At 42.9% G+C, this 25,494-nt stretch overlaps 1 protein-coding gene across 2 annotated transcripts in view; it reads right to left on the bottom strand.

Annotated features, from left to right (window-relative positions):
• The window catches only part of Ptprb (protein tyrosine phosphatase receptor type B), a 108,769-nt gene that overhangs the window by 73,815 nt on the left and 9,460 nt on the right, over positions 1-25,494 (bottom strand). Inside the window, exons 3-4 of one of the 2 annotated variants that reach the window (XM_076920258.1) lie at positions 25,154-25,470; positions 7,931-8,204 (exon numbers count right to left, since the gene is read on the bottom strand). In XM_076920258.1, coding sequence (XP_076776373.1) covers positions 7,931-8,204; positions 25,154-25,470 — 591 coding nt within the window. Of the gene's footprint in view, positions 1-7,930; positions 8,205-8,627; positions 9,039-25,153; positions 25,471-25,494 lie in introns of those variants that run through there. The other variant, XM_076920259.1, reaches the window with a different exon arrangement.

Here is a 25,494-nt window from a genome sequence, read left to right as displayed (position 1 = left end):
AGGGTGCCATGATTACAGTGAACCTACTCAGTTAGAAGAGAAGCTGAGAAGCAGGTGCAGAAGGTGCAGCCACGTATCTGACATCCAGGGGCAGCTTGTGTGCTCCTCACAGAATGGGAAATGCTGCCCTGCATTGCGTATTCAGCCTGACGACACAGAGCCAGATGTCCAGGGGAGTGACAAGCATGTTTGTTGACAGAAGTAAACAAACTCATGTCTACTAACTCTAGGCATGTGGAAGCTTTCTTGAACGACTGATTTATCTATTATCCTATGTAACTAAGTTGGAGTTGATTAAGAAGTAGTTGTAGGGGCTGGAGAGATGGCTCAGAGGGAAGAGCACTGATGGCTCTTCCAGAGGTCCTGAGTTCAGTTCCCAGCAACCACATGGTGGCTCACAACCATCTGTTAGGGGATCTGATACCCTTTTCTGGTGTGTCTGAAGACAGTGACAGTGTACTCATATACATTAAATAAATAAGTAAATAAATGAAGAAGAAGAAGTGGAGGAGGAGGAAGAAGAAGAAGAAAAAGCAGAAGCAGAAGAAGAAGAAAAAGAAGAAGAAGAAGAGGAGGAGGAGGAGGAGGTGGTGGTTGTAACATAGAGTTAAACACGAACTTTGAGAGTGTGGGAAAGAGACACATATAAGACAGCAGTGAGAGTCATGCCCTGGAGTGGATATTGACTTCTCAAGGGAGTCTCCTCATTGAGTTTTAAAGTATTTTCCTTGCCTGTTCCTTTCCCCTCTAGATGCACTGTGTGTCTCTAAGGTCCTATCACTTTGTGCTAGATTACTTAAGAGATGTTTAAGTCTTGTCCCTATTTCATGTCTTTGTTATTGTTGTTTGGATCCTTATTACAGATGGCTGTGAGCCACCATGTGGTTGCTGGGAATTGAACTCAGGACCTTTGGCAGAGCAGTCAGTGCTCTTAACCACTGAGCCATCTCTCCAACCCCCTATTTCATGTCTTTACTATTGTCAGTTCATTCTCCTGTCTCCCAGCCTCTCCCACCTTGAGGCTGTAAAGAACTTCATTAGCACCCACTGCAGATAAAAGCCCAAGCTTCCTGACAGGCACTCAAGGCTTTCTTGACTCTGGCAATCTCTCCTATCTTTAATTTTATCTTTCTTTACTGTCTCACTCTGTCCCAGGAGACCTTTATGCCATGTTCTGGTAGATTTACAGAAACTGGGATATCTATCAATCTTAGTTAAAAGTGGGTGTGTAGCAAATGTGGTTGATAGCAAGGTATATTTACTTGGCATTTATATAAATGGACATTAATGATTCAACTAAAACAATTGGAGTTTTTTTTTTTAATTCATGGAAATCAGGTGAGGGTAGAGCATAATCCCTGCTTACATGTACTTGAAAATGAGAAGGGAAAAACGGCCTAGAAAAAGAATTTCCCACAGTCCTTAGCACATTTAATAGATTTCTAGTAGGAAGAATTGTTGTTATTTGTTTGTCATTATTGCTATTTGACTACAGTCAGCTTTCTGGCTTACTTTAAGGATGCTGAAATACATTGTGCTAATATAGATTCCATGATAGTATTGTGTCAATACATCAGGTTGGCACAAGGTACCTGTAAGTCTCTAACAACCTAAAAGGAAGTTAGAACAGTTTCAACAATCATTTCAATAGTCATATACCTCGGTGCAGATTGACATGTTGTTCCTGTCATTAAAATGCAAACTACCATATCATTTTCCAGGTCATTGTACAAAACACTAAACACTCTCTAAGGGCTAGTCAAGGCCAGCGATCTGTCACTCTGAGACGTACATGGGAGGAATAAACAGAATAAGATGAATTATCAAGGTAGTTAACTTTGATTTGGGTACATCCCAACACCCGTGTTTATCACGAGGATGACTATAGGCAAGGGATTTTATCCCTTGTTTCTCGAGTCCCTGTCTTAAGTTGAACAAGCAATGCATATTCTTCAGAGTTATACTAAGAGGCAATGCAGGTGAAGCATTAAGGTTAGCCTTGGTACATGCAGGATGCTTTGTAGAATGTGGTTGGTGTGAGTCTTGTTGCTAATATTGTGCTCCACACAGGGTGACTTCCCCTTATTTGAAAAGCTTGGAACAAACATATCTCAAATTTGGAATTTTCTTTTTAATATTTCCATATAGATAATGAGATATTTTGAGGAATGAACCCAAGTCTAAACACAACAGTTGCATGTTTCGTTACATCTTATACACATAGCACAGAGGCAATTTTATATACTTTGAATTAAGAAAAATAACCCTGCAGAAAAGGGAGTTCCATAGAGTGGAATTTTCCACTTGTGGCGTCTTCCCAGTACTCAGAAAGTTTCAGGTTTTAGAGGATTTCAGATTCTTTTGGATTAGGATGCTTGACCTATCCAGTAATAAAGGAAATCTTGATGCTAAAATTGAAAAGTAGAGAATAATATTCAGGGACTGTGGGCTTACGATGTGAGCTTCAGGCAGGAGACACATTCCAGCAAATTTGGAAGGCCATGTAGGACTTGATAACCAGAACAAAGACAGCAAAGTCTCTAAATAACTCTATGAAGTAAGCGCTATTTCTTTACCCCACTATAAGACGAACAAATAGCCCCAAGGCAGAAGGAACTCTTTTACACAGCCCGGCCAGTGAACAGGGGAGGCGCTCCGCCTTCTGAATTCATCTCTGAACCATTTATACAAGCTCTCCCTTCAGATGCCCACTCCAGTCTCCAGGAGATAGAGTCAAAATCATGAGTATATTCGTGAGAGGCTGGGGAGGGAGAGTTGTCAAGAGCTTGAGACTGGCCAGGGAGTACACAGGGAGACCTTGTCTCTAAAGCAAAACCAAAAACAACTAAGCAAGCAGAACCCCAAAAGTAAAACAACAAAAAACCCATACAGTCAACATAACAGATATTTTATCCTTTCATGTACTAAATGAGGAAAGTTTTGTAGCACAGAAGCACAAAAAAAAGAGAGAAAAGAGAGAAGAAAAAAAGGAATCAACCAACCAAAAAAAAAAAAAAAAAAAAAAAAAAAAAACACAACAAAAAAAACCTTTTCTTCCTGTAAATCACAATAAATAGTTCTAGGCCTTATAGATTCAACCACATATAAGAAGGCATGGTCCCCAAATCTTACTGCGAATGGATGATGCCAACAGCTCCCAAGTTGCTGTGTGCTTTGATGCACTTTGATTCCCTGGCTCTATTATTTCTAAGTTCATGTTCATTTCATAGAGCATAGAAACCAGGAACTTCTTAAAAATGACAATCTGTGCCAAACATTTTGATGATAGAAAGTTACAGATAGTTTTCAGAAATAATTTATTGTATTTAAAGTTATAGTTCATTGGTAGGTTGAAGCTGCAAGCCCTAGAAGCCCTGGAGTAAGGCTGTGTTTGAGAGAGGTGTGGTCTTTAAGGAGGTGAATAAGTTAAACTGGGGTCATTAGGTTGGATCTAATAGGATTAATGTCCTTTGAAGATGAGAAAACCGGAGAAGAGAAAGGAAGGGGAGGGGAGAGAAGAGGAGAGGAAAGAGGAAAGGGGAGGGGAGAGGAGAGGGAAGGGGAATAGAGGGGAGGAGAGAGAAGAAGAGAGCAGAGGAGATGGGAGGAGAGAGAAGGGGAAAGGAGGGGAGGAGAGAGAAGAAGTCAAGAAAGAGGAAAGGGGAGGGGAGAGGAGAGGAGAGGAGAAGAGAAGAGAGAAGAGGGACACAGTCATGCATGGATGAACAGGTCTGTCCCAGTAAGGAAAAAGCCTAGGAGATCAGAAAACCTGTAGACATTTTGACCTTGGAATCCTAGCCACAAGGAGTGAGGGGGAAAAATCATCAATTTCGTTTTTAGATCACTCAAGTTTTGGTGTGGCAGCCTTAGTCAATCCAGTATAATAAATAACATTTTGGAATGCAAATAATAGCTGCTGCAGTACCTTCAAAACTGAAGTGCCTAAATGTTTTTCATACAGACTGAGGAAATTCACCATGCTAAGATAATTAAAATCATTGGGGGGAGGATTTCAGACACTTTTTTTTCTAGAAAGATTAATAAGTAGCTGAGATTAACAAGATGAACAACACCTGTGAATATTCACTCCCCAGGTAAATTTCCCACCTCTAGTTCTCTGGGTTCCAGAGGATGAGATAATGTATCAGAAACTGGTCACTACCTCAGCCAACAACAGTTCAACACCCACAGTGACAAGTCACGTTCACAGGAAGAGCCTCAGTGTGACAGGCTGAGAACTTGACCTCTGTACAAGGTCTTTCTCTTGAAAACCCAAAACCTGGAGCCCCAGGCTAAACCTAAGAAAAGCATGAGCCTTGGGCTATAGCGCAAATCTGGGAGGGGGGAGAGGGAGGGGAGTGGGAGGGGGAAGGGGGAGGGGTTAGGAAAGAGGGGGGAGTGGGAGGGGGAAGGGAGGAGAGGGAAAAGAGGGGAGGGAGAAGAAGAAAGGTAACAAATACTCAAAAGCTGTCAGGATTAGCAACAAGGAATGTAATATAGGGACCCCAATTAGGATCCTAGGGCAGAGAAGGGAGATGGGAGATGAGTAAAAACAAAGAGAATGAAACTCCATTATGGATGAGCTAATCACAGATAATACCGGCTCATTCACTGCCATAAACACAGTCATAATAGGGTAATCTGAGATATCTGTGTGCTATCTATTGTCATAACGTACCTGAAACTTAAACTGAACTAAAGATGTAGGTCCCCTTCCATATATATATATATATATATATATATATATATATATATATATATATATATATATATATATAGAGAGAGAGAGAGAGAGAGAGAGAGCTATGCAGCTATGCCTAGAGTATGCAGCTAGGCTAAGGCTCAAACTCACAAGAGATTCAACTGCCTCTGAGTCCCAAGTGCTGGGATCAAAGATGTGCTCAGAGAATATAACATCTTAACGCTGGTGAAATGAGACAGAATTTTCACAAATACTACAGAAACCAAACAGGGTCTAGTTATTATTTAAACACCTACGGGTCGCCAGAGGCTATGGCTTCGTAAGCTCTGTTTTAGAATCTGAGGTTACAGTTTTCAAAGCATGCCCACTTATTCATTTGGTATGGCTATTGTGTCCTTTCCTGGTAAATTCACGACGACACAACTTGACATTCACAACATCCTTCTTGCAGTGCCAGTTAATGAGCAGATACACTTGAGAATAGCCCACTCTCTTCCCTGTGGTTATGACAGCCTGGTACTCACAGGGCAGGACAAAGTCCTCATTCAGGAGTGATGTGCGAGGCTGTGTGCTGTTGCCAGTATAGCTTTGAATGCCTGTTCAAGACTACAGCAAGTACAGGGGCCATTTTTTGTACTAAGACTTTATAAACCCATCAGTCTCTCCAGGCGTGTACCCTTTGCTATCCTGCATAGTGAATACCTGCTAACCTAAATTTAAATTCACATTTTTCAGGTCAGATTTGAAATCTGGAATGGAATGTTTAGTATTGCTAAGATACTAGTTATTTGATTTTTTTTAAATCCATAAGTCCAGATCTACATAAGACAAAATAATCAACTATTTTGGACTGTCAGTAAAATCCATCACCAAAAATCACTCCCAACCCTGTAAGCAACAGCTTGATGTCAGTTCATGAGTAAGTCTTGCTTTTGTTATGATTCACATGAGATCAATAAGATTGGTAAAAAAAAAAAAGCAGCAAAGAAAGAATGAACATTTTGAATGATGTCTTTTGTTTGTTTGAAGCTTTGTCTGAGTTGATACTGTGCCAGTTGGCACTGCTTTAGTAATAGTGAAATATGATTTATGGACCTCATCACTGTAGCTTAGCAATCAATATAGAGGAATAATAGTTCTTTTTTTTTTCCTTAACAAAATAAACACATGTCTTTAAGATCTAGAAAGCACTACATATAAATAAACAACTGAAAATCGTCCCCAAAACAATACTTAAAAAAAAATCTTAATTCAAAATTTTGTATTTAAATGAAATCTTTATCTTAAAGACATGCAGAATTCTGAGAAAGATGACGCCTGTCATACAAACGAGCAAGGGAAAATGACCGTTCGGAAAACACCATCTGTAATTTTCATCATCTACATTTTATCCTGACGCTCAGGAAATGTGTGGTGAAAACTACCTCCTTAAGAAAACTAATGAGCCCGAGAACGTACATCACTTGTACCGCGCCTGCGTAGTATGAAGCAAGCCCTGGGTTCTGGCCCTTGCACGCTAAAACAACCCAGTCAATATAACATGAATATTTCTTATGCCTCACCAACAGCCTCTGGACTTGAAGCATCTTCCTGTGTAATAACTCAAGGCTTGTTTTATGCTGCTAACATCTACAGTGAACCTTTGCTCATGATCTTTTGTCCAGAAACCAAATTCTTGGGTTAAACAACTATCTCTAAGCTCCTTAAGGCTTAAGGTTTTCCCAGAAACTTCTGAAAATGCAGCTTCTTCTTCTTCTTCTTCTTCTTCTTCTTCTTCTTCTTCTTCTTCTTCTTCTTCTTCTTCTTCTTCAAAAAAATCAATCTTTCTGCTCCACTAAGTACACACTGTTGTGTATTTAGACCTTTTCCAGTGCAACCAGCATATCTGGAAGTCCAAGGTTCAACATCCCACAGCTGTGGTAATGTGTGTATCCATGGAACTATCTTCACTTTCCAAACAAAACAAAAAACCAAAAAAACCCCAGCAAAGTAATGACTGAAAATACAGCTGCTGCAACTCCCAGAAAACTGTCTGAATTTTCTCTCTCTGGTTCCATATAAATACAAGAACATTCTTAACACGTAGTTTATCTTTTCAAATTAAGGTTCCTTTAGTCCTCAGAAATCACCTCTATGTTTCATCTGCAATAAGTCAAAAGATGTAAGTGGGCATTGTGACTTTAAAAAAAATTAATATTTCATTTCAAGGACTCACTGAAATTTCCTGACCCCGCTTGCATTGCCCTTCTGAAGATTGGTCTTCAAAGAGCTATGGCCAAAGAAATCACCTATGTTCCGGTAGAAATGGGAAAGAATCATAAAGATAACTCGGTCCTCAGTGTAGCTTTCAGAATTTTTTTCCCTCAGTTTGACCTTCTGGTTGAAAAAACAGAGTTGGTAAAGGCTCCGTAATTGGAGAATTTGCTACTTAGTACCCTCACGGGTTGAGGAGCCAGCGAGAGAAATGCTTGAGATAGTCCCTGCAGGTGGGAAAAAGTCGGGCCTGAAGCTCTCTCTCACAGGTTAGAAAATGGGATGTGTATGTGGAGGGGCACAGACTCTTAGCCACACATAGATGGAGCAGCTGGGAAATCACTGACCTGAAGTTCAGATCGATCAAAGGCTGTTCTCTACTGTTTTGTAATTCAAGAAATACAAAGTCACCTTTGCACCCTCATTTCAAGGGACTTTTTTTCCCCCAACTTTCCCTAAGAGTAGTATTATCTTATTCTTGACGATTTTATGTCCTGGTTCTTGCCTTATACATATAACCAGGCATATCCTTAAATCATCACAACTTTATGCTCAAACAGTTACTTAAAATGATCTGATGTTTGACCATTTTATGCGATGGAAGCTCAAACTACATGAATTAAAAAAAAAAATTTCCTCTGCAGCCCCTCTCTCCCCATACCTCCTGAAACCTCGTTTTCTCCCTTTCAAGGTGCTGTTTAGTCAGCTGCTGTTCAGAGCACCTGGGGAGTCTTTAAGAGTCAAGCAAGCTACACTGACCAGATCTCAGCCAACTAGAAGTCATGGTCCAATAGCATCACAGGTATCTCTTTCTCTCTCTCTAAATCTATATATGATATATAATATATAAAATATATAAATAATTATATATGTTTTCTTTTAAAATGCCTACAGATCAAAGAAAAGTTCCAGTAGGAAAAGGCACCGCTCAGCTTAGAGTAGCTTGGCCATCCAATACACCTGTTAACTCTTTACCTGTCTGTAAGACCAGAGTTCTCTCTTCTCCATCCAGAGAAACAATCCTGAAGTTATAGACGGTCCCTGCTTGTAAATCCTTGGGGTCACATCCATACGTAAAGTTGTCTATCCGAATGGGATGGCACCACATGGGCCCTGAGGTATCGCTGCTGTAGATGAGGCTAAAGTTACAGGGTGAGCTGAAAGTCCTCCACTGGATAGACGCTGACAAGCTAGAGACCCTGGACTCCAACAGTGTGAAGTTACATTTCACTTGCTCTGCTACTCCAGTCTGTAAAAAGAATCAGAGAGCACAGATTAAGTCCAAGGTCTGCACGGCCTAGAGATGTCCGCAGCAACATCCCCAAGTCACCTGTCCCCATCCCTGAATTCCAGCCTCAGCTGGCCTCTCATCCTCCAGCCCAGGAAAGAGCCCGGGGGCAAGTGGCTGGCAGGTGACTTTCACCCTAGTTGTCCCACCTCCCCTGGGAGCAGCTGCAGACAGAAGGTTGCTTTCTTGACAGCAGGGCAAGCTGTCAGTTTGGTAAATGGTAGGGTTTCTGGAGAGGTTGGCTCTCCCAGATAGGAGGATAGGAGCAAGAGATTTCTATTCCTTCCCTCCTAGCAGCTCAGCCCGGGAGGCTGGCAACAGGATGGATTCGGTTCTTGGCGGGGGTGGAGCATCAATCATCCCTAGCCCCTTCTCCCCGCTTACCTGAAGGACACTCAACGTGATCCACAAGGCCAGTAGCGCTCCATGGCTCAGCATCTCGCTGGGAGGCCAGCCAGGGAACCTCGGGTACCACTTGTTGCGCGCGCTCGGCGCGCCCCGCGGGCGCAGCGCGCTACCCTCGGGGCTAGCGATGCTCAAGGGCAGTGGCCGCCGCTGCTTCTGCTGCCGCCCGGGGCGGGCTGCGGACACGACAGGCGGCGGGGACCCGCGGCGCGCGGCCCTTCCCACGCTGCCATTCTGACCCGCGCTGCCTCGCCCCCAAGCCCCGTCCGGGACTTCCGCAATCAAAAGGCAATTTCCTTGTCTCCCGGCAAAGGAACAATGCTCCGGAGAGGGAGGGAACCCTGAGGAGCCAACGCCTGAGGCTGCCAAGGGAGCCTGAGGCCAGCCAAGCTGCCACCCCCTCCTGCCTCCACTGCCACCACCGCAGCCAAGGGTCCTTTCCAGGGCCGAGGGGTCCTGCTTTCTCCTCCTCCTCAACTTTCACTTTTTCCTTCTCGGTGGTCCTCAGCCCTGTCAAACCATCAAATAGTGCCCGAGCCCTCTCGCTTTTCAGCACCCCCCTCCCCTCTGCACACCCAGCGCCCCCCTCTCTATCTTCCTTCCTATCTTTCTCCAGGGCCTCTTTTTTCCCAGGCTTAAACTTGACCTGAGCACATTTCCCTGGGTCGCCCACACTCTTTCCTGAAGCCTTTTATTAGAGGGCTTTAGTCCTTCTCACCTCAAAACACTCATTTGTCACAGTGTATATCCTCTTGACATCAGCCAGAGAGAAAAGACCCGCGAAGAGCCCGCCCATCAACAGGAGCTTCATCTCCCCATCCGCTTTCCCATTTCTCTAGCACAGATCTGTGGGTTCCCTAAATCTTAGGCAAATACTGTGAACCTACAACAAAATAACCATCACCCATGTGCTCTAGCCCGGGCAAGCAATTTCACCGCTGACCATGCAGTGGAAGGGAATGTCATGCCCCAGCTGAGAGAAGAACGCAATTATCAACTCAGTTCACTGGGAAACACTCCAGTATAACCAGCTTCTTCCTACACCTTCCAAAGCAGCCGCGGTGTTTTCCACACTTAACTGCAAGCACATTAGAAAACTGTCCTATACCCTGAAGAAATGTGTTTAAACGTACGTCCTAGAAATAACTCCATTCGAAAAGCAAACGTTCTTAGTGTTACATAGGTAATAATAGCGACACTTCGCAGGTCCTTTTACAGTTGTAAGGTTTTGAGGTCCTCAACCAAAATCATGATCCTACTGAAGTAACTAAGACAAGGCAGTCCTGTTGATATTCCTTTTACTGTTTGTTTAAGATAATTCTTAGCTCTCTACCCCCATCCCCACAATTGCCATGTCAGCCTCGGCGGCGACACAATTGAGATTTCCATGCCTGGACTATAATCCAGATGTATTAAGCAAAATAGTTGGCAAATTGTGTCTAAAATGACTTCTATGCTCTGGCAGGAAGGAACATTGTGAGGGTCTCTGATGCTCATCTAACTTTGATGTATCTTTGTGGGTCTGGCCTTTTGAAAAATGCCATAATCCCTGGGCTTGGGTACCAGGAAACTTTCAAGAGCCGTGAGTCTTCTCTTGGTCTGGCCATTAATAAGGACTCAAAAGTCTTACCTGGCATAATCAGGGTGGTTGTCAATAACTATCTTGCATGGATCATTATATCAGATTTCAAATCACTGGGAGAAATAAGACCTATATCCCACCCCACCCCCTATAGAGTAGATATTACAGAGTAGATAAATATGTTCTTGGCTACTTATGTCTAAGACTTACATTGAGAACTTGAAACAATGTAGAAAACTTGAAACAAGTGGAAATCACTTTTGTTCTTTTAGAAAACATGCTTGTTACTATTTCTTAATGAAAGATAGAGTTTTACCCCATTCAGACATCCTGGGCTTTACAAAGCAGCTACCCAGAACTATGAATCTCCCTTACAAGCCAGCAAACACTCACCACCCACGAACATCAAGTACCTGCATGCTTTGGGGGAAAACGCAGAGTTGCCCGTTTCTTCACCCAGGTTGCTCGCGTCTCTAACTACACTTCCATTCTCTGTATTTTTGGCCTGGTACACCTTTCTGCCTCGTTACTCATAGTTCCTTCTCTCTTAGCAGTGTGCCTCTAGCCGTGTGCTTCATTACAAGCACCAACTGCCTCCAGTCTTTTGATAGAAGTTTCTTCTCAGCTTACTCTTCGTCAACATTAGCCCTTTCTTACCTTTCTGTATTGGGAAAACAAGCCTACTTCAGTTGAAGAAGCAGAACAATATTCTACAGGCTCCCTGGAGAGAGCTACTGTAAAGTTACAAGTGGGTAAAAGCAACTGTGCAAACCTTCTTCGAACAAGAGTTTCCTTGTTTAGCAGCAGGGTGCATCCAAATCATTTTATCCTGTTATTTGATTTTGGTTCTTTTTAAAAAGTCACTCACTGTAGAGGACCCATTTACTAATTCCTGATGTTTATGCTTTTCTTCTTAATTTTCTCTGGGAGTTTACATTTTTTATGATTAGTTTTCTGATTTGCAGTCTTCCCACTTAAATATACTTAATATTTACTCTTGCACCAGTGCGTGCACACGTTCACTGGCATGTTACATTCTTCTTGGCCAATTTTCTAGCGACTCTAATAATTCTTCCTTACGACTTTAGACAGGTACACCTGAAGACATTTGAAGAGGAGCAAACAGGACTGTGATATAAACATCCTCCCAAATCTCTGTTTAGATGCTTCTGCATTAACAGGAACGAGTCTGGGAGCAGTAGTCGGGAAGTAAGAACTTGTGTCTTTAAGTCCGTCTTTATTTTTGAGCTATCAGAGACGAACATATATATTTAGAATAAGTGAGTTTAAATCATGTTTTTTTTAGTATCCTCCATATAGTTGTAGAATCATATCAGTACACAACAGAAAGGGCCAATAATCATAAGCACTTCTTTTTCAAAGGTAGATAATCACAGTCTTTATTGGTATTCTGTCTCTAACATCTTAAGGCTGACAACAGAGCTTCCAATACTTTGTGGGTTTTAAGTATCCCACCAAAATTAACAGAGAATGAGACAGCAGGGTCAACTTAAACTACTAGAACTTATAGGGGCTGCAGAGGGAGCCAAGCAGTTAAGAGCACTTATTGCTTTTGTAGAAGACCTGGGTTCAGATCCCAGCACTCACCTGATGATTCACAACTATCCTTAATTCCAGTTTCAGGGGACTGGATGTTCTTCTGACCTCATGGGCACCAGACATGTGTGTGGTGCACATTGTATAACTTCAAACAACACACTCACAAACATAAAGGAATGTTCTAAAAACATGGAATCACAGCTACTGTATTAAGCGCAGGACACATGCTCGAGGTCATCTTTTCGATGAAGAGTTTATCAAGCTGTATAAACAGAAAGTATAAATACTTTGTTTGGAATTCCTCAATTGCCTCTGACTCCATCATATGGCCCTGCGTTCACTTTAGAAGTCACTGCATTCCAGGAATGCAGGCCATTCTGCGCGCTATTCCAGCGGATAAAATTTTCTCCTCGTCATCAGGAAACCTTTCCCAGACTCCACAGGAAGGGTGTGGCTGCTTCTGACTAGACATCAGTCACTGAGCAGTTGTCCTTTTAAAGACTGTGATAAATGTTCCTGGTAACAATTCTGTTTGAGTTACCGCAGTCGTTACTTACAAACTCCCAGCTAAGGGTATAGCTATTGCTACATGGTGAACATAAACACCGAGTCTTACACCCACTGGTCACCAGGAATTAAGAACCACTGTTTGGGAAGGGCCATTTTATGTCTTCATACATTCTTCATACCTATAAGCAGACTGCAAAGCAATGTAAAGATGCAAGTAAACAACTCTATAAGAGGCATAGAGGGCAAGGTGTGCAAGTTCTTGAGTCTAGAGTCCTCTATCCCCATGGGGTGGGGGGAATCCTCCCAGCCCTCACCATTCTGGAAGCCCTCAACCTCAGATACTTGCCTTTTATAGAGATTTCATGAAGGAGGGCAGGTTGAATCATTGACCTATGGCAGTGAGCTCAACCTTCAGCTCTTCCCCTTCCATGAGACCCTTCCAAGCTATTCCTTGACGTCTCCAGCCTAAAAATCACTTTGTTCATAAAAGCTTGGTCTGGTTGAAAATATTGATCCTTCTCCCTTTGTTCACTTGAAATGGTTTGAGGGACCTAAGTCAAATGTCTTAACAAAATATATTTTAATTATTCTGGTGCTAGAAGAAATGACAAGGATTAAAGGAGCCGTGAACCAGCTGTGGATAAAACAATATGAAGTGCAGATGTTCCTCCAGACTTTAAGTCCAATGGGCCCATCTGTGGTCCAGTGCTTCCTCCCCTACACATGCTTGCCTGGGGTAGATGGAGTTGGGATGTACTTCCTGCACCCCTAAAATGTCAGTTACCTCACAGTGGAGTTAGTTGTACGGTGGCTGCACCTACACATGATCTGGTTTGAGATAGGCACAACGTTCTCACTTTTCTCCTTATCTCAGGGTGAGTGAGGCCACTCCCCAAAGAAACTCATCACCGTGCACGTGATGCCCACGACTTCAATCCCATCCGGAATGTGTTGCTTTTCTTCTGCTGCTCGATAGGACTCCACTCACAAAACAAAGGCTCTAGAGCGTGTGCCCAGCACCTGGCAGTAGGCACATGCAGAACGCTACCATTCTATCTTGTCTCCTATAACCAGTAGCTTTTTCTAAGCATTTCACCACCAGGGTTTACACTAAGAGTGTGCCTGCTGGATGGTCCATCTAGCATCCACTGATGTCTCAAGAGGAAGGAGGTGAGCTACTGCAAACCAGATTGACCAAGGTGTGAGTCAGACAGCTCCGTGGTGGAGGAAGCCAGCATACTAGTGGGAAAACTAACCCAAGTCTCTCATGAGTGACTAAACAGGGACAGTCCTCCCATAGGACCTGGTCCAGGCTCTGGTCTATGTTTGAGGACTCCTCCTCCAATGTCAGACATCATAAGGAAAAGGTGACCTTTATATTTTTACCTCACAACTTACTTGCTTAATTCAGAGCAACAATGTGTGTCAATGTTCTAATTCTTTATGCATTTGAGTACTGTCTGCATCTTTGGTCCTTTGAGAGAAATTCTCTTAGGGTAGAGTATTGTCTTCTCATTCTGCACAGGGTTCAGAATACAGTAGAATCTCAGTAAATAGTTTCTGAGTGAATGACTGGATCTTTGTAGCTGCTTGGTAAATGCTGTCATGTGACTAAATGCTCTGAGAAACTCTTGTGAGTATGGTCCTGCTTCCAAATGTTGGTGCATGCTTCCAAATGTTGTCCTGAATGGGAAAAGGAGGAATGGGGATGGGGGGAGAGACAGAGAGACAGACAAAGAGAGACAGCCACACAGAATCAGAGAGACAGAGAAACAGACAGAGTCAGAGAGACAGAGTCAGGGAGGCAGACACACACAGAAAGACAGAGAGAGACCAAGAGAAACAGAGTCAGAGAGATAGATACACAGAACAGGGGAGTGGGAAAGAGAATAAAACAGGAAGAGATTCGTTTTGAAGGAAAGAGGGAAAAAGTGGAATGACATAAAAGTGAGAGCAAAAACTGAAGGAAAAAGGGGAAGAAGGAAGGGGGAGGGGGAAAGGGGAGAAGGAGGGGTGTGATGACTAGGAGGTAAAGGAAGGGGACAGGAGAGATGAAGAGAAGGATGGAGAGGAGGAGAGGTGCTCCCATAGGACAGTGTATCAGTGCTTATCTGAGACCTTGTTAGGAATCCATGTTACAAGACCCTACCACAACCCTAAGGGATCCATAATGCAGGGAGTGGAGGAAACCATTTGTTTCAACAAATCCTCTGTGTTATTAGGTGAGAAAGAGCTAATCAAATTCCAATGGCAGTTTAGATTGTCCCCTAATAAACCTTCAACCAAAATTTCATTATTAGGTGAGTTAATGTTAACACGTCCTTCTTAATTTCTCTTAAATGTCACCAGCCTCTCTGTTTCTGAGTGGTGACAGCAACTACTTAAAGGGTCTTGAACAATTTTAGAATTTATAAATTGGTTACCTTTATAATAAATATCAGGCACGTCTTGATTTTTTTTATAACATTGCATGCAGATTAAAGTGTGGGTGCTAAAGAAAAAAAGTCTTGGAGACACAGTCTACTGTAACATCGTTGTTAGGCACAGGACCAAGACTAGTCTGATGTCATTCTTCCTAGGAAGGATTCTTTTCTCTAGTATTAGGAATCAAACACAGGGCCTTACACATGCGTGGCAAGTGTTCTCTCTCCCATTTATATTCTAACCTTGTATTTATTCTCTATCTATCTATCTATCTATCTATCTATCTATCTATCTATCTATCTTTCATCAGAGGCTTGCCAAGTTGCCTTGATAACCTTGATCTTGCTCCATAGCTCAGAAGGAAGGTGCGTATATTCATGTATGTGTTTGTGTGTGTGCATGTATGTGCTGTGTGTGCATATGTGTATGTGTTCATATATATGTTCATGTGTGTATATGTTTGTATATGAGCATGTGTGTGTGCATATGTATGTGCATGTGTATTCATGTATGTGTGTGTGTATATGAGTGTGTACACTGCTTCCATCTCTCCCCAGATACCAAAACATTCCCTCCCAACTTCAAGCCTTCTATGTATATATTTATTGTTTAAAGCTGAATCCAATTAGTACTGCCCATAGTGCGTGGTGGTGGAGCCATCTTCAGGAGGAGCCATTCCTTAGAGAAAAATGACAATCTTCTGCCAACAGCCTTCAGATCCTCAACTAGATGTGGGCCTCGTGAGCCCCTCCCTGCCCCTTGCTGGACCTTTGACTGACTTCATCTTGGGCTGGTCTTATGCAGGTAACCATGACTATGTAAAAGAAGGTTTTATTCAAATCTCATGCAAAAATCTTTATTTATAGATTGGCTTTGTTTATTGATCTGTCTTTGTAGCTGAGGATGGCTTTGAACTCCTGATCCTCTTGTCTGAACCTTCTCAGTCTAGCATTACATGCATGTATAACCATGTCAAGTGAATGTGGTACTCAGGATATAAACCAGGGCCTCATTTATGCTGAACAAACACTACCAACAGCACCAGAATAATTCTTAAAAGAAGGCATAGCAACCAGGCAGACATGTCAACTAAAACCAACCACAAGATATCAAGTCCCTTTCTAAATTTTCCTTTGTATTGCCTCAGTTGAAAATTGTGGTAAAAGCCAATTAAATCATGTTAGCGTTTATGACAATTTTAACCTGCATTTTAAGTGAGAAGCCCTCAAATAGAAGAAATCGTAATTTTGATGAGTGGTTATATATATATATTTTTTTAAAAAAATCTCATGACCATCCTGCTTTGTATTTAGAGATAAAAGTTTGGAGTACTTAAAGAAATCTTTCTAGATAAACTTTCTAGACCATGAGTGTCTAGGAACTAACAAAAACATCGGGGGGGGGCACTTTTAGGGATTGAAAGAGGCGGCATGAAGTGTATGCACAGTGCAATTCCCAGCAAAGGGTCAGGCGTGTTAGGACCTAAGGTTGGTAACAGTAAAATAATGTTCTATGAGGAACGGTAAGACAGATCATGGAAACCGAGCGATCAGTGACACTAAAGAATAACGGCGTCCACAGAAGAGAATATCTTTCCGAGAACACCCAAATGACAGTAAAGTCACTCCGAATTCTATCTTGTATCCATAAGAAGCTGTTCATTAAATCAGCATGGGAGACATTTAACGTCTATCCAGACTCCTGGCCATGCCTCCTTTTTCTGAAAGTTGGGGAGGGGAGGGAGTTCTCATCAGTAAGCACTCTTAGATACATCTTTAGGGCTTCTTGGTATTCATTTTCCACACCAATTTCTTATCCTTTTCTTTTTTTTGCTTCTCTCTCTCTCTCTCTCTCTCTCTCTCTCTCTCTCTCTCTCTCTCTCACTCTCTCTCTCTCAAAATCTGGGAGGAAATGGACTTTCTGTAGCTTTCATCCTAGCATTGTAACCACAGGTAGTCATATGATGTACAAGTACCAGGGACTCTCAGGGAATTGCAGGGACTCGCTTCTTCAAGCTTCAGGAACATCCCCAACACCATGTCATCTGTGCCACCACCATAGCTGCCACCACCCAACCCAAAAGACAAATCTGTTCACACACAAGTCAAGTCAGGGCAGCAAGATTTCCCACAGGGCAGTCAGTGTTTGCATGGCTCCTAGGTAGTATGGCTTTATAGGCTAGACTGTGATATGCACAGTATCTATTCCCTCAAATCTTGACGGTAGATAAATAAAACATGGCATGAGATTGGCTTTTCAAGAAGAGTAAAATGGGGCTGGGTAGATGGATTGTCAATTAAAAGTACCCACTGCTCTTGAAGAAGGCTTGGGTGTTCTATTTTTAGAACCCATGTGATGATTCATGACCGTTGGTAACTCTGGTTTCAGGAGCTCTGGTAAACTCTTCTGGCCTCTATGGGTACCAGGCACCCACGTGGTACACATTATTCACATGCAAGTAAAACACTCATACATGTTAAAGAAATAAATGTAAAACAGTTTGTAAAAAGAAAACCTAAGCAAACAAACAAACAAACAAACAAACAAAGAAAGCCTTTGCCTTCTTTCGATACTTCCGAGTGGAAGCGAAAGTCATATTTTAAATATTCTGCAGGTCACATTGGGCATTCAGTCTCTGAATTCTTTAGACATTATAAAGAAGAGGCTTATAACATATATGACCTTTTACAACAAGATCTTAGCATTGCTTTAAGAGTCAAAATAAAAAGACAATACTGAGAAAAATAAAATCATTTCCTTGTTTACAAAAAGTCTTCAAAAAAAAATCTTGATTTTTTTTGACTCAAAAAAGAAAAAAAGTCAAAAGATACAACCATGATATTCCTACATCTGCCTGTTTCTTGGTTATCTCTAATTCAACATCACTTCCTTACCCCACCCTTCCCTCTTGGGTGAGGCAGACACAGGCATCTCCCAGACCTCTGAACCCTGGGCTGACAATGATCAAAGAAGAAGATCAAAGGACCTTATTATCACAATTTCCACAAATGCAACATTAAAAACTATCAGCCAGATTATAGAGCCCTTGAAGGAAGGAGGCCTGTTCTTCATTACCTCCTCCTCATCCCCAGGTCATGGTGATTGTATCGCTCATGTATTGACACAATAAACCTTTACATTCTCCCACTAAACAAGGACTTGGCAAAGAATAAAGAATCTCATGCAAATCCTCCAGAAAAGAACATCCTCATGCACCCCAGTGCCAAATTAGAACTCTTAGCATTCAAAAGACTCTAGTCCCTGAGCCCCCAGCCTTACTAGAAATTGACATGCATGAAGCTATTGTCTATGGGGTGGACCCCCCAGTCTCTATAAGAGCTGCTTCTTCTCAACAATCAGGAGGCACACCTGAAACTGCTGCCTGTACCACAGAGATGAGAGCCCTCAGTAAAGTATTTATGTGTTGAGTTCTGCCCCTAGCTCTGCTTTCGTCCCTTGTCACCCACCCCACATCCCCAATCTCACAGAGAAGAGCAAACAGGAATGGTCACAGGCATAGAGCCCAGACAGCAGGCCTCTAGCGGGAGAGTACACAACAGTTTCCTCTTTCGCCCAAATCTATGAGGGATGTGAAAGAAGAGAGCCCTGGCTCTCAAGCAGAAGGTTCTGCAGTGGGAGATTCTCGTCTGGACCTGCTGATGGTGGTGTGTTCCTTTCAAGTGCAGGAGAAATGGAAACAGATGGCGACTTTAGTCATAGCTCCTGGAATTCACGGTCTCTCTCCTTACAGGACTTTTCTCCAGATTCTACAGTGAGGGGGTTTCACAGCTGTTATTCTGTGCCTGGAATCTGAGGGTGCAAGGATAGCTGGGGTAAACTGTAGAGATTTAAAGTACTTAGTTCATCCTTCTCGGGGTGTCTTTTATCTTATCTTCACACTTGGCATGTGGCCCAGCAGCCAGTTCTGACTTTTGGCTTCAGTGTCTTTTTTTTTTTTTTTTCCTTTCCTTTTTTTGCAGATTCATCTCATTTCTTTCCTATTGTGGAAAGAATTTAGACACGTACTCATAGACACAGACACACACACAGAAACGCAGACATACACTCATAGACACACAGATACATACACACACACACACACGCACACACACACACACACACACACACACACACACACACACACACACAAAGATGCAGCCATGGAATAGGCCATATGTGTTGAGATGGGTGTTTCTCACTTCAGATCTCCTACATCAGATCTCTCTCTCCTCCCCTTCTTCCACCCAGCCTCTCCAAAGCCCACTTTGCTGTCACCACAGTTCCTGAAGGAGACACATCTTGGTATATCTGAGCCACTGGCCTAGCTGTCATTCGGTAGCTTCCTGGGAATGCCACTCTCTGAAAGTCTGTCTGCCTAGCAAACGTCTTCACTGATTTCTTTTTATTTTAAAAATAATTGTTTTGAAAGAATTGCACATCAACAGATAAACTGTAAGATGTACACGCAGGGTTTCTACAACCTTTCCCTGGATCTACCAACTTCTCACCGTCTCTGACTCCTCCCCTTCTCTGCAAATACAATAAATTTACAGGAACCATCTCAGAATAGGCTGTGGGCATCCTGAATTAAGTTTGCAATCTTAGTAAAGTCACTAAATTAAGGAACTTGCAAATTAATGCAAAACTTAAACCCACAGTCCACATTTTCAGTTTCTTCAGTGACCATGATACCTCAGTCATATACTTTTAGTGGTCCCTGTTTTCTTCGTAGTAGAGGACCCTGCGTTGCATTGAATTGCCAAGTCTCTTCATGGTCTTAAGTTTGGAGCATCCTTTAGTTTTGTGAGATGAACTTTACTGCCTCGTGTTCTTTGAACGATTCCAGCTGTTTTTCTGTAACATCTGCCTCCCCCCCCCATAGTTGACTTCCTTGCTACTGAATTCAGGTTCTACAGCCCCAACTATGCTTTCTGGAACAAGCTGATTATTCAATTATCTCTTGATCATAAACCCAGCTTCATATTAGAATCACTGGGAGATTTTCTTGCTGTAAGTGCTGAGTCTCCACTTCAGGTGAATCTGATTTAGGAGATCTGAAGTGAGAAACAGCCACTCAACACATAGGCTGCATCTTGTGTGTGTGTGTGTGTGTGTGTGTGTGTGTATCTGTGTGTCTATGAGTGTGTGTCTGTGTTTCTGTGTGTAGTGTCTATGAGTGTATGTCTGTGTTTTTGTGTGTGTCTCTCTGTGTTTTTGTCTGTGTCCGAGTCTGTGTTTTTGTGCATCCCTGTATGTGTTTGTGTATGTAGTATATATGTGTGTCTGTGTGTCTATGAGTGTGTTTCTGTGTGTGTCTCTCTGTGTGTGTTTCTGTGTGTCTATGAATATGTGTCTGTGTTTCTGTGTGGGTCTTTGTGTCTGTTTATGTGTCTCTGTGTGTATATTTATGTGTGTATTGTGTGTGTTTTATATTGTGACAAACCACCAGCCCAGCTTCTCTGTGAATAGAATGGAAGGCAATACAATTGCATTCCACTAAAATAAAAATGGAAGAAAAATAAAGAAATCCTTGAAAAATTAAAGGCTGGAGGGGTCAGGTGAATTTTAAACTCAGATGTGCTATTAGCAGATGGTCACTCACTTTAACTAAATAACCAAGAAACTGCATGTTGGAATTTGGATTGGATGGTGCTGACTATAAGGTAGGAAGTTAGAAACACATGCTAATAACACAACGATATTATTCCTGCTTTTTAAACATCTCAACACCGGGGCTGGGAAGATGGCTCTGCAGCTCAGAGCGTGTTCTGGCTTTCCAGGGGACTAGAGTTTGGTTTCCAGGTTGGGTGGCTCACAACTGCTTATAATGCCTCCTCCTGGGGGATCAGATGCCTCTGGTCTCTGAGAGTACCTGCCTTCATGTGAACATACATTGCCTTCCCCTATACACATACTTGAAAATAATGAAAATAAATATTAAAAATAATCTCAACAGTCTCATGGTCTACGATATTTGATTCTATTTATAATAAATAGTCTAAGCATCATATGGGTCCTCTGGAGATGCTTTGTGTCTGTCCTCTAGGACAGTAGTTCTCAACTTGTGGGTTGAGACTCCTCTAGGGTTTAAAAAAAAAGACCTTTCCACAGGAATCCCCTTAAGACCATCATAAAACACATATTTACACCGCGTAGCACAATGACAGTCATAAAATATTGATGAAATAATTTTGTGATTGGTGGTCAGTACAACATGAAGAAATGGATTAACGGGTTATAGCATTGGGAAGGCTGAGAACCGCTGCTCCGGGCAGTGGGGATACCATCTGTCTTTATTCAGCCTACAGTACAGGTATCTCCCTGCATCCTAAGGGACCCAGTAAAGGAGGTTTGCACGCCTCACCACATGGGCTGATGGTTCATTTTCTACACTTTCCTCCTCGCTCATTTGGAGACTCACACTGGGCTGTGATCTCTTTGAAGGCCAAATGGGAGGAAATGCAGAGCCGTGAACGCTTCTTAGCCCAGCACCACAATGGCTATTCACGCACTGAGGAAATGTTGCTCCTCCCCAGGCCAGCATGAGGGTGGGGTGGGAGAGGAAGCAGGCTGTGAACTTCTAGGCAAGATTTATAGATAGTGGTATCAGAACCAGCCAGTAACCTTGTTTTTTTGCACGGTCAGCACTTTATCCCTTCCAGGAGTATTTTTACAGAATATGCTAGCTCATCTGGGTTCCTCAACCCTGAAGTCAGCCAGGGTTAGGAATGATAAAACAAAGACTGACAGAAGCCAACACTATTGGATGTTCATCTGTATACGGCTAGGGTACCAAGATGATTTGTTTAATCAGATTTTCATTAGCATAGACATAGGCAGATGAATACCCATAATAATCTCCATTTCGAAGAAGGAATCCCGACTTGAGTACACACAATGGCGACTTAAACTAAGTTTCCTTGACATTGAAGTCCTAGTTCTTTATTTTTGCATCCTGACCCGTTAATTCCCTTAATGTTCAGAGTTGGAGGTTGAGGAAGAGAAGGGGGCAGGGATTAGCCACAGAGCTCGGAGACCAAGTCCTGGTCCAAGCATACAACCTTCCACGGTCAAACTCATTACACCAGCAAGGGAGGGTCTGAGAAAAGTGGGGAAGGTAAAGAGAAGGAACACTGTATCCTCGAAGCGAGCGGAGGACTGTTTTGTATGATTACTGAGAGCTGCACTTCAAATATGTCCTCCTTGGCTTTTGCCTTGATGGACAGGTGAGATATGTTAGAGAGGGTGGTGACTGAGTGTGTGTGTGCGCACGTGTGCATGTGTATGTGTGTTTGTATGTGTGTGTGTGTGTGTATGTGTGTATATGTGTGTGTGTGTACACCCTTGTTATTTTTTTTTTCCTTAATCACTTTGAGCAAGTCCTTGGATTTTAGCCTCTGTATATCTCAGCTAGACATTTGCAAAACAGAGCTGGGGAGATATCTGTGGTGTTGACGATGATTCAGTTTGGTATCTTGTTGAACGGACATGGATGGATCCATCCCAACAACGTGTGTACTCCTTCGCAATGGGATTTTACTGATGTTTTCATCAAGAAGCAGGGTCTGTTGCTCCATTCCTTGACTCTGGGTTGGTTTCTAGCTTGTTTTAATTGTGTGACTCCAGAGCCCATACCTCTAGAATCCCCCAGCCTTTACCTTTGGCCTTTTATGAAGCTGGACTAACTTCCCATCATGAAAGGGAAGCTGGTATTGTTTACTGGAGGATGTGGGGTCATGAGGTGAGCCTAGATGGTCGGCTTAGAGCCAATGCTGAATGCTAGTCATGCAAATGAGCTGAGTGTAGCTCCTCCAGCCCTGCTGACCGAAGCTATGCTTAATTCAGTTGTGACATTGAGACCAGTAGAGGAACCACCTGCCCCATCAAATCCATGGCGGTCCACTCCAGACCAGTCCACTCCAGTTCAGTCCAGTCCACTCCAGTTCACACTAGCCCATTTCATTCCACGTCATTACTCTCACCTACTTTTCTGTTTTGTTCTGCTCTAGCCCACCCCAAACCTCGCCTTCCTTTTCCCCACAACTTTAAGCATTTTGTTCAGGTGTTTTTGTCAAGTCCATACATTCACAAAACCCCACCTTCACTCAAAAACAAAGCCCCCACCAACCTACAGCTCAATTAAAAATCTCAATCCGAAAATCTTCACAAACTAGATGCTATGTAATATATAAAAAAATCTAAGAGAGATTAAAATAGAATTTCAAACCACTGAGCTCAACTGTTTGACTCTCTCATTCTTCTCATGCTCTTTGCCAAAGTTACTCTCAAAGGGCATGGGCTTTGACTTGTAAGTTGCTATGTTACTTTTCAGATTATCAAACTCCAGTTGTTTAAGATGAGTGCATGCAAAGTAATTCTCCTTTAAGTCAAGCTTGGTCAGAAGGCTGGGCACATTAGAGCGCAGAATTCTGAAAGCTGCACTTGGAGAAGCTGTCTTTGGAGAATGCATGGCTTTTCTACGCCGACTTCCCAGGGCATAGTCAATATTTTTGCCCGAACTTCAAGAGAGCCAGAAGGTGAGCTACTAGTCACGTTGGATGCTTTGTCTAAGAGCTCGTACAAACACTGGAGTGGGAAATAAGATACAAAAAACCAAAACAAACCCAACCCAACCAACCCAAACCAAACCACCACCAAAACCACCACCACCACCAACACCAACACCAAGAATCCATCCTGTCTGCCATGATCCAAGGCTATAAACACTGATGGAAACTGATGCTGTGATCTCTGTCATTCAGTTAGATCTGCCCAATAGTCGTGTGTGTGCCACAAAGCTCTGCTACTGGTTGTTCTAAACACTTTTACACAGCCAGGCCAACCATCGAGCCTATTTCTATGTTGTATAATGTCAGAGCTACGCAAAAATGATAGACCTCTCCCCACCCCACATAAGACCACCTTTTAGTACCCAGGCAGACAGGTTCTGTAGTGGTCTCTCCAATGTCTCTTGTTTGCTATACTTCTCCACTCTTATTGTTATGTATAATTAAGTTCAAACGAGAATGAATGCTCTGCTAAGTTAATGGTACAGCGTGGCTTCCGTTGAGGCACATGTAGCCGAAATAGCGGTGTGAACATTCATTTTCAAAAGTAACCGGCAAATGGCTCATTCAGATTAGTGGATGAAATGTCGGAGGAGCGGGGTAATTAGGGAGAGCCCTGGTCATGGGATGATCATACAGAGCTCCTAAAGTCGTGGCTATCCTATCTTCTTTCCTCCTTTTCCACTTTCCAAAGCCAGCAGCTGTTCTGGGACCACAACCTCTGAGCCAGTGGGCGGTCAGAAGTCAAGGCAGGAGCGAAGGACTTTTACTACGCTCCTGTTTCTCTGTCTTAAGCCCCAACGGGGTGGAGAGATGGCAGAGGTGCAGCTAACCTTCAAAAAGTCAGATTTAGAGTTTGTGTCCTTGGAATAGATATTTATATTAATGGATAGAGGTTGAGGGCTATGCTTGAAAGTCATGTAAAGAGTCTCCCCACTCCCCAAATGAATAAACAAACAGACTCCCAGGAGGTTTTCAATGTCCCCACTGTATTTGTTTTGTGATCAATAATGATAGATGTGCTTAGTATCTGGGGACCACATGCAATATTAGGTTTAATCCAATGCAAAAGCAACAAGGGGGTCCAACTGGGTGGATGTCATTGGATGATACTGGGTTTTTACATTTCTTAAATTTGGGTCGACTCTGACAAAAGAGCTAAACACTCCCTAGCAAAATGTAGACTTTTTGCTTGTTTGTTTGTGCTACAGATTAACTCATGCTTCACCCACGAGTGTACTTTAGGGTTCTACCATCAAGACACACCCATGCTCTCCGTGGCACACTCTATTTTCATCATTTTATTGCCTTTGTGGCTCAAATCTCCATGAAGAAAGCAAAGCCAAAGAAATGGACACCCACAACAGAGAGACTGTTTGGGTAGCACCTGTGAGCTGCTCACCCGTTTGACTCGGACCACCAAGACCATAGGTAGGCGGTGCCACGCCTTCTGCTTATCTTTATCGTCCCAATCAATCACAATGACTCCGAGTCTGCCACCACTTTGTGATTCTTGCCCCGTACAGCATAAGTAGTTCAGAAATACAAAATTCTGCTCTCAACTTCTATTTACTTCTTTCAGACGACGTTTAAGGCCACGAACCCCGACTTTGATTCACAAAATGCCAGTCTACAAGAGTACAGGTCTGGCACGCCAAGCCCAATTTTCTCCATTTCATCAAGAGGCAGACATTTCACAGGATCCCTCATTATGCCCAAGACGTTTGTGTACAATTTGCAGGTGAGACACAAAGCGGACTGATTTCTAAACGCGCAGGAGAACTTTGAACAAAGCAAGCCTTTTCAAGGGAAAAGGGCTTTCTGCAACCCTTCACAACTGTACCGCCCCCTTCTCATTTTACCTCTGCAGTAGTGCTGGAGAAAGGTGGAGTAGTCGACGGACTCCAGGATGTGTCTGTAGTTCCAGCCGTGTGAAGACTGGAGAGATCTCTCTTGCTGCTGCTTTGACTGTAGGTCTCTGAAATGCTCCTGAGGGTCTCTGCAGTGCTCCTGAGGGTCTCTGCAGTGCTCCCGAGGGTCTCTGCTGTGCTCCGGAGGAATGTCTCTGTGGTATTGCTAATGTGCTCTGGGCTATATGGGATGGTGTTAGAAGTAGTGGGGGCCTGGGGAGCAACTGAGTTCCTAGCAATCCGCACTGAGACTTCTGTACCCAGGCCAGCTGAGAAGAGAGAACAGTGGTGAA

This window comes from Arvicanthis niloticus, chromosome 22 (genome assembly GCF_011762505.2).
Source record: "Arvicanthis niloticus isolate mArvNil1 chromosome 22, mArvNil1.pat.X, whole genome shotgun sequence".
Taxonomy (NCBI): domain Eukaryota; kingdom Metazoa; phylum Chordata; class Mammalia; order Rodentia; family Muridae; genus Arvicanthis; species Arvicanthis niloticus.
This window is presented reverse-complemented; position numbering and strand designations above follow the sequence as displayed.